The 11,988-nt window shown below is 35.0% G+C and overlaps 1 protein-coding gene across 1 annotated transcript in view; it reads left to right on the forward strand.

The window, feature by feature from the left end:
- nrip2 (nuclear receptor interacting protein 2) overlaps positions 1 to 2,983 on the forward strand; it is a 31,100-nt gene extending 28,117 nt beyond the window's left edge. Inside the window, exons 5-6 of the mRNA XM_044107832.1 lie at positions 1,439 to 1,491; positions 2,329 to 2,983. Of these exons, the coding sequence (XP_043963767.1) occupies positions 1,439 to 1,491; positions 2,329 to 2,445 (170 nt within the window). The 3' untranslated portion in view covers positions 2,446 to 2,983. The remainder of the gene's footprint in view (positions 1 to 1,438; positions 1,492 to 2,328) is intronic.
- Positions 2,984 to 11,988: the final 9,005 nt, after the last annotated feature.

An 11,988-nucleotide genomic window follows, 5' to 3' on the forward strand; every position in this document is an offset into this window, starting at 1 on the left:
TATAAATCTGATGTAAAGTAGCTGGGAAACATTTTAAGGATTTGAATGTGATTTTTAATTTTTTTTTTAACTTGTATTGAATTTTTATTAATTAAGAATTCGTCCCCTTACAGATGTAATCAATTTCTGCCATTTTAAAACAGTCAAATGTTTCAGATCAATAAAATTTTTATAATAAAAAGAACTAAAGTAAATACAAAGAGCAAACATAACATAAAAACCAACCAGGATGTACAACTAGGCCTCTCTGACCCATAATTTCAGAATAATTTAATTCCCCTTTGGGATTAATAAAGTATTTTCGAATTTGAATTGAATCTATACTAGACAATAAATCAATATTTAATCACGATAAACATATGATCAATATTAGTAGATAATACGTCTGATAGAATATTCAATGATATTGTTGAACTCCAATCCACAACTGTACAGCTTTTGCCACTCTGACTCACTCTTTGGTTACCTAGCAACAACTCCCTCACTCATTCTTTGGTTACCTAGCAACAACTTGTTAGTAACTTGCACAGCAGCAGTTTAAGGTTTTGCCTCACAACTGCTTAAAAATAGAAAAACAGCATGGAGTGAAAATTGTGGATAAAGCAGAAAAAGCTACACTTATGGTTTGTCAATATTTCAGATACTGAAAACAAAAAACTAATCAATAATTATCAATAGACTGATATGAAACGCTTATATCATGATATGTTTTTAAGCCTAAAGTAAGTCAACCATTTTAGATCCAAGGTGATAAAAATTTTGTGATTGTCATAGTGCAAACTAATCAGAAATCCAACTTTATTGTAGTAAAATTTCTGTATAATTCTTTTAATTGAAATTCTTATATGCCTAACTCAATGGATACAAGTCTGAAATCTGCACAGAAAATCTATCCGTTTATACTCCAAGTCCTGTTTGATAACTCGCCTACCATTTACAGAGATCGCTATCCTGTTAGGAACTGATATGTTTGTCTCTGTAACCTTGGGATTTGTGGCAGTAATTTCTGGTTTTTCTTCCTGTGCAGGTGAGATATCTGAAAGGAAATATGATCCCCATCTTCTATTAACACGGATCAAATCAAAAAAGTTTCGGTTTTATACGTTTGCATGTCAAGAAATAGTTATCAAGACAAATCCTAAATGGTCTAAATGAAGCCACACCGTATGGACTTAAATCATTCTAACCAGTAGAAAACAAATAATTCAAGACACAAATTCAACTCCATACCCACAAATATAAAGTTTTTATGATACAACACCAACACCCACCCTCACAAGTACAAGCTTAACAGCTCTTATTATCACACAAAAGAATATTTTTAGAGCTTCAGTCTAATTCATGCATGTTCAGATGAGGTGGTTAATTGCTTTCATAAAGAAGTTCTATAATACGTTTTATTTTCTCTGCTCTTATCTTTTCTTCTCTCCACTTTTAGAGGATGAGGCATCTGAACTGTGCCTGGGTCTGCAGACTCTGTTGGAGCTGAAAGTAAGGTTTACTTTTTATTTTAATACTTACTGAATAATGGTCCAAATGCGCCTAAAAAAAGTAGTCCAGTTTGAAGCTAAATTGTTAAATGGGAAAAGCAGAAATGTCTGTTTTAAAAAAATGGAGGCAGGATGGAAAAACAGATAAAGTAAGTTCATGGTGTGAAAATAATGTGAACTTGGATTCAGTTGGAGTGTTTCATGGAAGGTGATTTTACCCTCTGGCTTTTTTGTCATTAAAATCTAATTAAATATGATTAGAGGCCTGAAGTATGAGAAGTCTAATTAGAATGTTGTTTAAGTGTGTAGCTGTAAAAATATCACTGCTTTTCTCATAGATCATAATGTCAAGTCATCCAGACTGGAAAATAATTAAATTTTAAAGTAAAAGTTATATTGTGTCCTCAGGCCTGGTGAAAGAAAGCAAATCCTGCATCAGAGCAACTGCTGACTGAATAAAAACCAAAAAGTAATTGATTTCATTTGACTTTAATCAGTCTGTTGTATCTTGCTGAAGGATCATCATCTACTTTACAACAGATTCCCAACAAAGAGCTGTAAGCTCTGGCAGGGAACACCCCCGCTGTGAACTAACAGGAAATGTTAAGAAATATCAACTTTTACAATGTTTTTCATTCATTAATCACTAATTATTACATTCATTTAACATAAATGAATCATATCATATATAATATGTATATATTTTTTAGCAGTAGTAGGTTGATTTATAACCAAACCCTTCCAACAGGCCTTGGATTAGCCTCCTGAAGTCAGGCTGGCAGCCTGTTTGAATTATTTAGAGCAGTAATTATGTCTCACCATGTGAATCCTCCCTCAGTGCTGCTTGGATCTGAACAGTCGGGTTCTGAAGCTTCAAGGCTGCGGCGACGAGCTGCCCTTCCTGAACACTGTAACCGACGGCCGGTGCCAACACGACACCAACAAAAACCTGTGAGCCGACTCCACATCAGCTGCCAAGTCTCGTCATCGCTAACGGGCTGCAGCTGCGTGAAACGATGCCCTTTGTTTTTATCTGGACTGTCCAATCACAGCGTCACTGCCAGAACATGGATGAGCGTTCACCTCTGTTGTTCTCAAGCTTACATCTTCATGTCTGCTGAGTTTTGACTTGATTTTCTCTAATAATTGTCTAGTTAAGGGGAGCAAAACCTGATCTCTCCAGGTTTTGGGAATATGCTGTATGTTCTCTGTTCTCCTGCTTACAAAAAGAAAAATATTTATAATTTGAAGTGAATTTATATTGAATCTGCTATGATTTGGCTGCTGAGGAATTGTGTTGAATTACACCTCAATCACATATTGACATTTTTTTCCACGGTTTTTTTTCTATGTTACAAAAAATTGTCTACAGTACCATTAAACTACAATGACATATTGTAGATAGAAAAAAGGAGTAAATTCCTGTAAAAACAACTCAGACATTTTGATAAAATGTTATTAAAAAAATTACTGAAAAAAAAAACTTGGAAATTTCAAAGTTTTAAAGTCAAACATTTGCGAGAAACAAATCTGACATCTTGAGGATAATATGATAAATTTTCTAGAACAAACAAAATAATTATTTGTGCTCCAAATGAAGTTTTGCAAGAAAAAACTCAGAAAGTTTGAGATTAAGCTGAGATTTTTCTGGAAAAAACTTTTAAACATCAAAACCCCATGTTTTTGTAAAGAATTTTTTAAAATTAATTTCAAAATGTGAGTTTTTTTCTAGAGATTTTTGACTAGAAAATTTGATGAAAATTTACTTCTTTCCCCTCCATCTACAATGGCCCTTATTCACCGCCATAGTTTAACAGCCAAACACCGATGTTTGGTGTTTTAAAGTTTAATTTCTTTTTGGCTGAACAGTCACTCCAACTAGCAGAACAATCAGAAACCTGAAAAATATTTTGGATTAAACCAGTGCTTTCCAACAATTTTAGCCTTTTGGGTCTACTCGTACTTAAAGCTGATCTTGTATGCAATTGTAAAATTGTGGTCAATACTGAAATTTAAAATACAATGTAGGCTAAGTAATTTTTTTTTTTCATTTATTTAACATGAATTGATTAACAATAGATTTCTACCTTGGTTTTCTGTACCTGCTGCCATATAAATTATCTTCATCTATTATTAATTTGGTTCTGGCAGGAAATTGTTCAGTTTTTATAAACATTTGCAAACCAAAATTTTCCCTTTTATATATTTTTATACTACCTTGTTCTGAAATTATTAAAATCAATAATGATGTAATTTGTTGCACAACTAATATTGGGATTAAATAAACTCAGATCTTAAACAAATAGTAAATTTTATCGATCTATCTATCTATATACAGAACAGATCAAAAGTTTGGACACACAGTTATGTCCAAACTTTTGGTCTGTATTGTGTATATATATGTATATACACAATACAGCCGGGTCAGTTTGATCTCTGGGAACCGATGGAAGTCCGTCCCAAAACAAATCTCTCTCAACATCCTGGGAATCTGAGAAACGACTCAAACATTTGTCTGAGTCGTTTCCAGGAAAGACATTTTTGAAAACCTTCCTCATCCCTTTCGTTGCCAGATATCCAAGTCCAAAACCGAGAGGCAAAATGAAAGGGTATGGCATCTTGGAAACTCAAAAATCTTCACTAGACACTAAATCTGAATCTCACTGAAGCGTTTGGATTCTAACTGATGTGTTGAGATTCAAGCAGTCAAAGCCTCATTGCTATGGGAACGGTTAGATTAGTTCTGCCTGACTCAAACTGAAATAATAACCAAATACTTAATAGCTATCAATTGTTTCATTGTTTTACTGTCATCATGTCCAACTTCAAGTTTAAATGTTTCTCAATTTATCTTTTATGCTTATATGGAAGTCAGAAGTCAATCTTGTTCAACTTACAAGGATTTTCTTACTATTACGTAGGTTAACTACTGTTAGCAAAAAAAGCTAATAACAGTGAATATATTTTTACCGTTACTGAGGCATATAAACCCTGAGCTGTATGTTCATAAATGCGTTATTCAGTACAGTATGTGAGTGATTTTGACATACAAACACACAGAAGCACAAACAGCTAATCACTGCAACTATTATTGTACTTTATACACATACCAGCAGCCATGTTGGACCTTGAGGTCCATCGCAATTTATGTTTACACTTCAATCTTAAAAACAAGTTGCTTATTTTATGAAATTAGATATTCCTACGTCCAAGTACAAATGGATCAAACCATTGTTTAGCTGTGATGATGGTGGCTTTGAACATTTTTATTCAGAAAGCTAAACATTTACGAAATATATTTTAACACCCAATAATTCTTGTTGATTTATTCAATTTCAAACTGAATGAAAGCAGTTAAATGGAAAAAAAACACCACACTAGACTACTAAGACTTCATGTTGGTTTAGTGTTTGTACACCTCAATAGTTGGCTGTTATATTCAGAAAACGTTTTTTTATTATTATTCACATTTACATTTTCCTTTAATTTAAAATAGACATTTTTAAATGACTAATTTATTTCAAACAGAAGAATCTTTAAGTATCCATTTCTTTCTACACAGCTTAACCGTTAGCATGTTAGCTAACCTTTAGCATGTTAGCTAACAGTATCAAACCGTTATGGATTTGAAATATTACAAACGTAGCTCACAATTTTATCAAATGGGTAAGTTTAAGATTTGAACAGTTAAACATCAACTTCAGATTAACATTTTAGGTTAGACTCCATCAAGCTAAAAATATTCAGTTTTAGCGTTTTTTTCTCCAAGCTATTTTTAGCATCTATAGCAGGGGTGTCAAACTCCAGTCCTCAAGGGCCGGTGTCCTGCAACTTTTAGATGTGCCTCTGCTGCACCACACCTGAATAGAATAATTAGGTCATTAAGGCTCTGGAGAACTGATCTACACAAGGAGGAGGTAATTAAGTCATTTCATTCGGGTGTTTTGTACCTGTGGCACATCTAAAAACTGCAGGACAGCGGCCCTTGAGGACTGGAGTTTGACACCCCTGATCTATAGCATCTCCTAACGTCAAACTAATATTTGCTCTTTTGGTTGAAAATCACTGGATTAATTAATTTAAGAAAAGACTGAGTAAACTGCAGTTTTGTTTTCTTTCTATTGATTTGGAGAGAGACGGCAAAATAAAATATTACCCCAAAAATTGTAGTCCTTCCAGTAAAGTGGTATTGCATAAAATGATGAAATGCCCTTAATGTATTTTAAAATATTTACAATTTGGTTTGGCTCAGACCATTTTCTAAAAATATTCCAACTTCCTACCACTTTAAAAAAATGACGGATTTTTTTTTTATATGTTTTCCACACACTCCTCAGCATAAAGGTAATATAGATTTTATAACAACACTTTCCAGAAAATGTCCTAAAAACAATTAAACATTGATTTGATATATTCGAATCAGACTCGGAACCAACAAAAACACTAAAACAGTTCAGGTCTGCATGACTTTGTCAAGTTCAGCCTTTATATAAATAAGTCTGCATGCGGTGTTCTTGTCAGAAAATGTCACATTGGAAGTCTGTAGGGGCAGGATGTGAGTGTGTTTTGTGTGCATGTTTGCATTACAAGTCATAGCGAGGTTTTGTTCCTTTTTCACATGGGAAAAAACTGAATCCTTCCCGTTTTGGGTCGAAACAGAACACGCTGCCAAAAGCCTACCCCAGCTGCCTTCATCCTCTGCCTCTTTTAGGAGACTTGAATCATTTGGTTACGGCTCAGCTCCATGCCAAGGTCTCCTCTTCGTGCTAATCGTTATAGATATGGTATTTATCGATATAAATATTTCAACAATTCTGTTTCTGATGCAATTGTTTCTGATTTGTCCATAGAAAATAAGCAAACCTGGCAACCTGAATTATGTTTTCATGGTTCAGAGGATCAAAAGCTGTTTATCAGAGGCCATCATGCTCTGCTTTGAGCCCAATCATGCTTACGACTGTGCTGCACAGCATCCATCCACACACAGATTGGAAATATTTGTTTCTTATAAATGTAGTAGTGAAATTGCTATGCTGTGTGAAAGGAATTAATGTATTAAAGAAATTTATTTTTGGTGTTTTACCTATTCTGAATAGTATTTTCTCTGCTTAAAATAAAATCTGTATTCTGGCTAGCTGTTTTTCTTAATATTTGTGGAAACTAGTTACACTAAGGGCCAGTTTTGTTATGTAGAAAATACGGACTGGGGCCAATGAGGGAAAGAATTTTTTTTTTCCACTTAATTTCAAAATTTTGACTTTTTTGTGAGAATTCATTTTTTTTAATCATTTTGAATTTTTCCCAAAAATTCCGACATTAATCTCAGAATTTGGATTTCTTTTTGTGGAGTTTTTCCTCTGAGTTCAGTTTTTTTTTTTTTTTCACAATACAGCCGGTAGATTATATTTATTTATTTATTTCCCCCCCCCAGAATTTTGACTTCTTCTTTAAATTCTAACATTAATCTCAGAATTCTGACTGTAGTCTTCTGAGATCATAAGTCAGAATTCTGAGAAATATCCAGATTAAAGTCTAAATTCGGAGAACTATTCAATGGCTATGATTCACTTCTGTAGAAAAAGACTCCTTGTCTGTAAAATGACTAAGCAGACTGTAGGAGAGCTTTGCAAGAAAGACGGTCAGCGCAACCCATTACATTGATTCCCATAGACAAACTATTTGCCCTTCTCTGCCATCCTTCTATAAAAAGCCCAGAGAAAGCAGATGTTCCCACAGCACCAGAGGGAAATGACCTGCAGCCAGTTTGACAAACACGCAATCTCATCCTGCTGCACAATAGATTTTTCTTCCATGACAGAAACACAGCACTGCTGTATACATCATGTCGGAATGTTATTGTCATATAATAAAATCGCTTTGAATTTACTGAAATCATATTAAACAATGATTCCACCAGTAAACAAATTCACAAGTCAACTGCAAAAACACAAAATCACAAATGTATTTTGTGATTTTGCAGTTTAGTGCAAACATGTTAAAGACACTTGAAATAAGACAAAAATAATATACAAGCAGATTTTCAGCACAATATAAGAGTTTTTCTTTAATCACAAATTACTTAATATTGATAGAAAAATAACTAGTATAGGTCTGCCAATGGAACAAGACATTTTTCCAACATTAAAAGTTAAAATGTCTTGTTTCACTGGATCATCCTAGCAGAAAAACATTTTATCAAAAAGCTTGATTCCCCCCCAAAATTGCTGTTTCCATTAAAGCTACAGTATGCAACTTTTGCCAAAAATAGTTTTACATATTTGCTGAAAGCTGTTACTATATTGTGACAGTAAGATATGAATTATGTTCTCCCATTGCTGTCTAGAAACAACAAATCAGAGCCAGGAGGCAGGTCTTAGTGCTGTCAATCACCGCTCCCACACTCCCTTCTCTTTGCTAAGCTGCAGCTAGCATAGCATAAATGCTAAGTTGATTAGCGTGTCCACTGGTGATGGCGAATGAACAGTTTTCCTGTAAAGGCAAGGCGTTTCTCTAAAATTAGCATATTTAGCAGGGATTACATACGAATGATTGACAGCTTTAAGATCCTCCTCCTGGCTCTGATTGGCCATTTTTGGTCTGAAGCGATGGATTTCTTCAAATGGCAATAATAGCTCAAAGAAGAGGTGGAGGAGATCGATCTTTTCATAGATTATCTGTCTAAAATTACACTGTCACAACATGGTGACAGTTTTTACACACACACACACACATATATATATATATATATATATATATATATATATAATTCCAATTTGAGCAATTAAATGGTCAATGGAAACATAGCTTGTGAGTTGAAGGAGTACTTCTCTTTCAGTAGAATCAGACATAAGGTTGATTTTTGGGGTGCTTAAAATACACCAAAAAAAGATAAAGTGAACCCATCTAGTGAGCAGGAACAGACACTGACAGCCCTGGTTTAAATTCACAGCACAGTTCAGACCAACTCTGCAAGCTAAAGCAAGTCAAAGACCATCCAATTACTGACTGGGGGCATATAATTAGATTTCTTCTTTAACACTACAGTTTCTTAATGTCCAAGCTGCTTTCAGCTTGTCAGAGCAGTCAGATGATGCTTTATCTCATTTTGGCTTCATATGACAGCTCGCTGCATAGATAAGTCAGGAAACAGGGGTTTGTTGGGGGCAACGGAGGAATATAAAGTCACACCAGACCTTGTTAGAGTAGAGCCCCCTTTATCCACCCCCGTCTACTGTTTTGAGTCATTTTCTACACCCACATCCTGTTAACACTGCAGCCGATAACAGCTCTGGTTGGAAAGTTCAGTTATTCTTTCATAAATCACAATGAAGTTATGCTTTCGCTTTGCACAGCCGCCTTTGTCTCAGCAGCAGCTACAACTCAACATGTCAAAACCACAAACTGTAAAGCAGAAAAGGAGCTGAATATATTGACTAATCTTTATGCATCAGAGCTTCGATATTTAAATGTTAAACAAATTTCAACAAACAAAACAGCTGTAAATGCAAAACATGATTTCATTAACTGAAAAGCTATCCCAATCATAAATTAACTGTTCTCATATTTTTTGAACTGAGAAGTAGCACATTATTTAATTTATATCACAAAAACAATGTTTAGAAGTGAAATAATCTACCAGGGTAATAATAACTTTTTAAAAATCAATATTAAGTTAAGAAGGAATCTTAACAAAAAGTAACATGTTAATTTTGTCTCATTTCAAGCGTACTATAAACTAAATCAGAAATACTTGGTAAGATCTAATTTTAACACCCCTTTTAAAACACTTGGCGACTAAAGGATCCTTAAAGGTCAGTGTGGGCGGAGGGTCTTTAACTCAGTCACAAACCTCTGACATAAACTCAGATCTCTAAACCGTGATCACAGGCTGCTCACTCCCACACAAGTCTGTCATGGGTGGATTTTACTCTACCTGCTGCCACACAAAGCTTCAAATATCTATTTGCCCTTCATTTCTTGTCAATACCTTCACTCACCTTCTTATTTATTTATTTCCCCCATCTGCTGAAAAGATTAAAACACAGTGAATACCTGTGTAGTTCAGTAATATATTGGGAATGGCTCACAATTTGAACTGCAGATTAGGGCTTTTGTGGTGACGGAAAAAAACTTGTATACTTTTCTTTCCACTTCACAACAATTCACTATTTAGTTAGAGTCTACCACATAAAGTCTAAGTAAAATGCTTTATTTGTGGCTGCAACGTTACAAAATGTGAAAAAGTCAGTGGTTATTGTTTTATTAAAGTACTATAAACGCAACTTTCAAACTTGACCGTTCCAAACGAACCGTATCTGACGCAAGTAAACCAGAACAGGCCAGAACGAACTGAAGTGAAGCTAATAGCTGCTAGCAGTGAAACTAACTTTGAATCTTTCCTAATTATCTTGAGACAATTTACTTAAACACAACAATAAAACAAGCACAGGTTCATAAAATATGCCTTAAAATTAAGCATAAAAATGAGCCAAACTGAATTTAGTAGGCTTTTAACAGAACGGGTTTGTGGCCGAGACAAACACTTACCTGTTTTTTAACCTACCGCTTATAACATTTTTCTAAGCCAGACGATTAAAAACAAAATGGTGTCCAAGAAAGATGGTAAGAATCTCTGCAGAAGTTAAAATAAAACTCATAAAGTAGCTGAATCTTATCTTTTCAAATCTGCCTTTATTCAGGAAAAAAAATATTGCCATAAAAATTTAAACTTACACAAATAAATAAGTACAAAAACCAGACTCTGCAGATATTTTTAGTCAAACCTCCATTATTTTTGCCATTAAAAAAGACAAAACTGTTATTTTGTTAAGCATAACTTGATTAAAACTGCCTCACAGTTGCGGTCAGCCAAGAAGCCAGTTATAACGACAAGGCCAGCGGCCTGGTGCAGCCGGGTCACGGAGTCAGATGTTTGAGACATGTTTCATGCACAAAATTTATGTCTGGGAAAAATCCTGGAGCAAAAGTCAAAGCCACAGAGGATTCGTCATCATTGGAGGCCAGAGAGGTTTCTGCATACTAAGCTGACATTTTCTCTGGGAGACCATGCTCAGGAAGCCATGTACATCAGACAGTTTACATATTAAAAACAAATCCTGGTTCTGCTTGACCATTAAAGGTCATAAATGAGCCTCAATGAGCTCACAGAATGGAAATGCTCAGCACTTATAAAGCCAAGCTGCAGCCAAACAAAGATGTGTTCTCATATAACTGCAAATGTCATGATCATAAAATCCACTTATCTATAACGGGGTCAATCATTTTGTTAGGATGCATTTCCTTTTAGGGATGCAAATGGGTTTTTTTTTAATCATCTTAAAGTAAAAATGCAACCCACTTCTTCATTTTGACTGCACAAATTACCCAACTAATGACTGAATGATAAATTTGTCTGACAAAATATTTCTCCGCTGTTAATTAATGATGCAGGAATTGAATTGTCATAGTGACAAAAAATGTAATTATTTGGAAATATTAAACAGTCCAACAGTATAAAGCAAGCAAAGATTAAGTGACTAATAATACAAATCAAGTTTCATTATTATTAAATAGTTGAACAGTTATGAATGTCAAACTGAGAATTCAATACAATACATTAATTCAAATACAGCAAGCTATTTAAAGATATGAAACAATTATTTCCACAAAACTGTTATCTCAAGATAATGAGAAATTATGGAAATGAAATTTGACACACGCATTTTTGTGAAATTCAATTACAGGTTACACAAGACTGTGTGTCTGTAGATAATTTTTTTATGCAGGAGAGAAAGACAGAGACTCAAGCATCCAGGATGTCCAAAAATCAATTGTGAATAAGAAACTACAACAATTTGCAGAAACTTCATAAAAAGCAAAGATTGCAGAACAACTGAGCTAATCAGGGAAACTCTTGGTGTTGGATTGAGCAAGTCTCTAAAGGGCAGATGAGAGGCAGCGGCCTCCCAGGACACCTGAGCTTCCCCCAGTCAAACACAAACACGTCATTTATTTTTCATAAGACACAGGCAGCCAAACATGGGTGGTCACTGGATCCTCCCCAGAGGAACAGTGGGTGATTCCCCCAGCCTTTCCAATCGTCACACCCTCCGAGGAGATTGCTGCTCGCCGCTGAGACAACACTGCCGTCTCGCTGCCTTTTTCATTATGTAACAAACGCTGTTATGTAACATCAGGAGGGCTTTATAAATTTAACAGAATTCACTAGATAAAGAAAGAGGGGATTTCTTTTTCAGCGGCTTGTCAGTGATTATTTGACAGCAACATACAGGCGGTGTTGATCTGGACTCTGGTGAAAACAGTGAAGCGTTTCCCCTGCAATGCCTCGCGCTTTCATCCTCCTCTCGTTTTTTTAGGAGCTAAGCTGAACAGACCGAATACAAATGACAGGTAGCACAGGAAGAAGAGCAGCAGCAGCAGCAGCTGGGGAACGGTCTTTATTACAGTCTTTATTTACATTAGGAAGAGAACGCTGCAC

The sequence above is a fragment of the Gambusia affinis genome, linkage group LG23 (genome assembly GCF_019740435.1).
Source record: "Gambusia affinis linkage group LG23, SWU_Gaff_1.0, whole genome shotgun sequence".
Lineage (NCBI taxonomy): Eukaryota > Metazoa > Chordata > Actinopteri > Cyprinodontiformes > Poeciliidae > Gambusia > Gambusia affinis.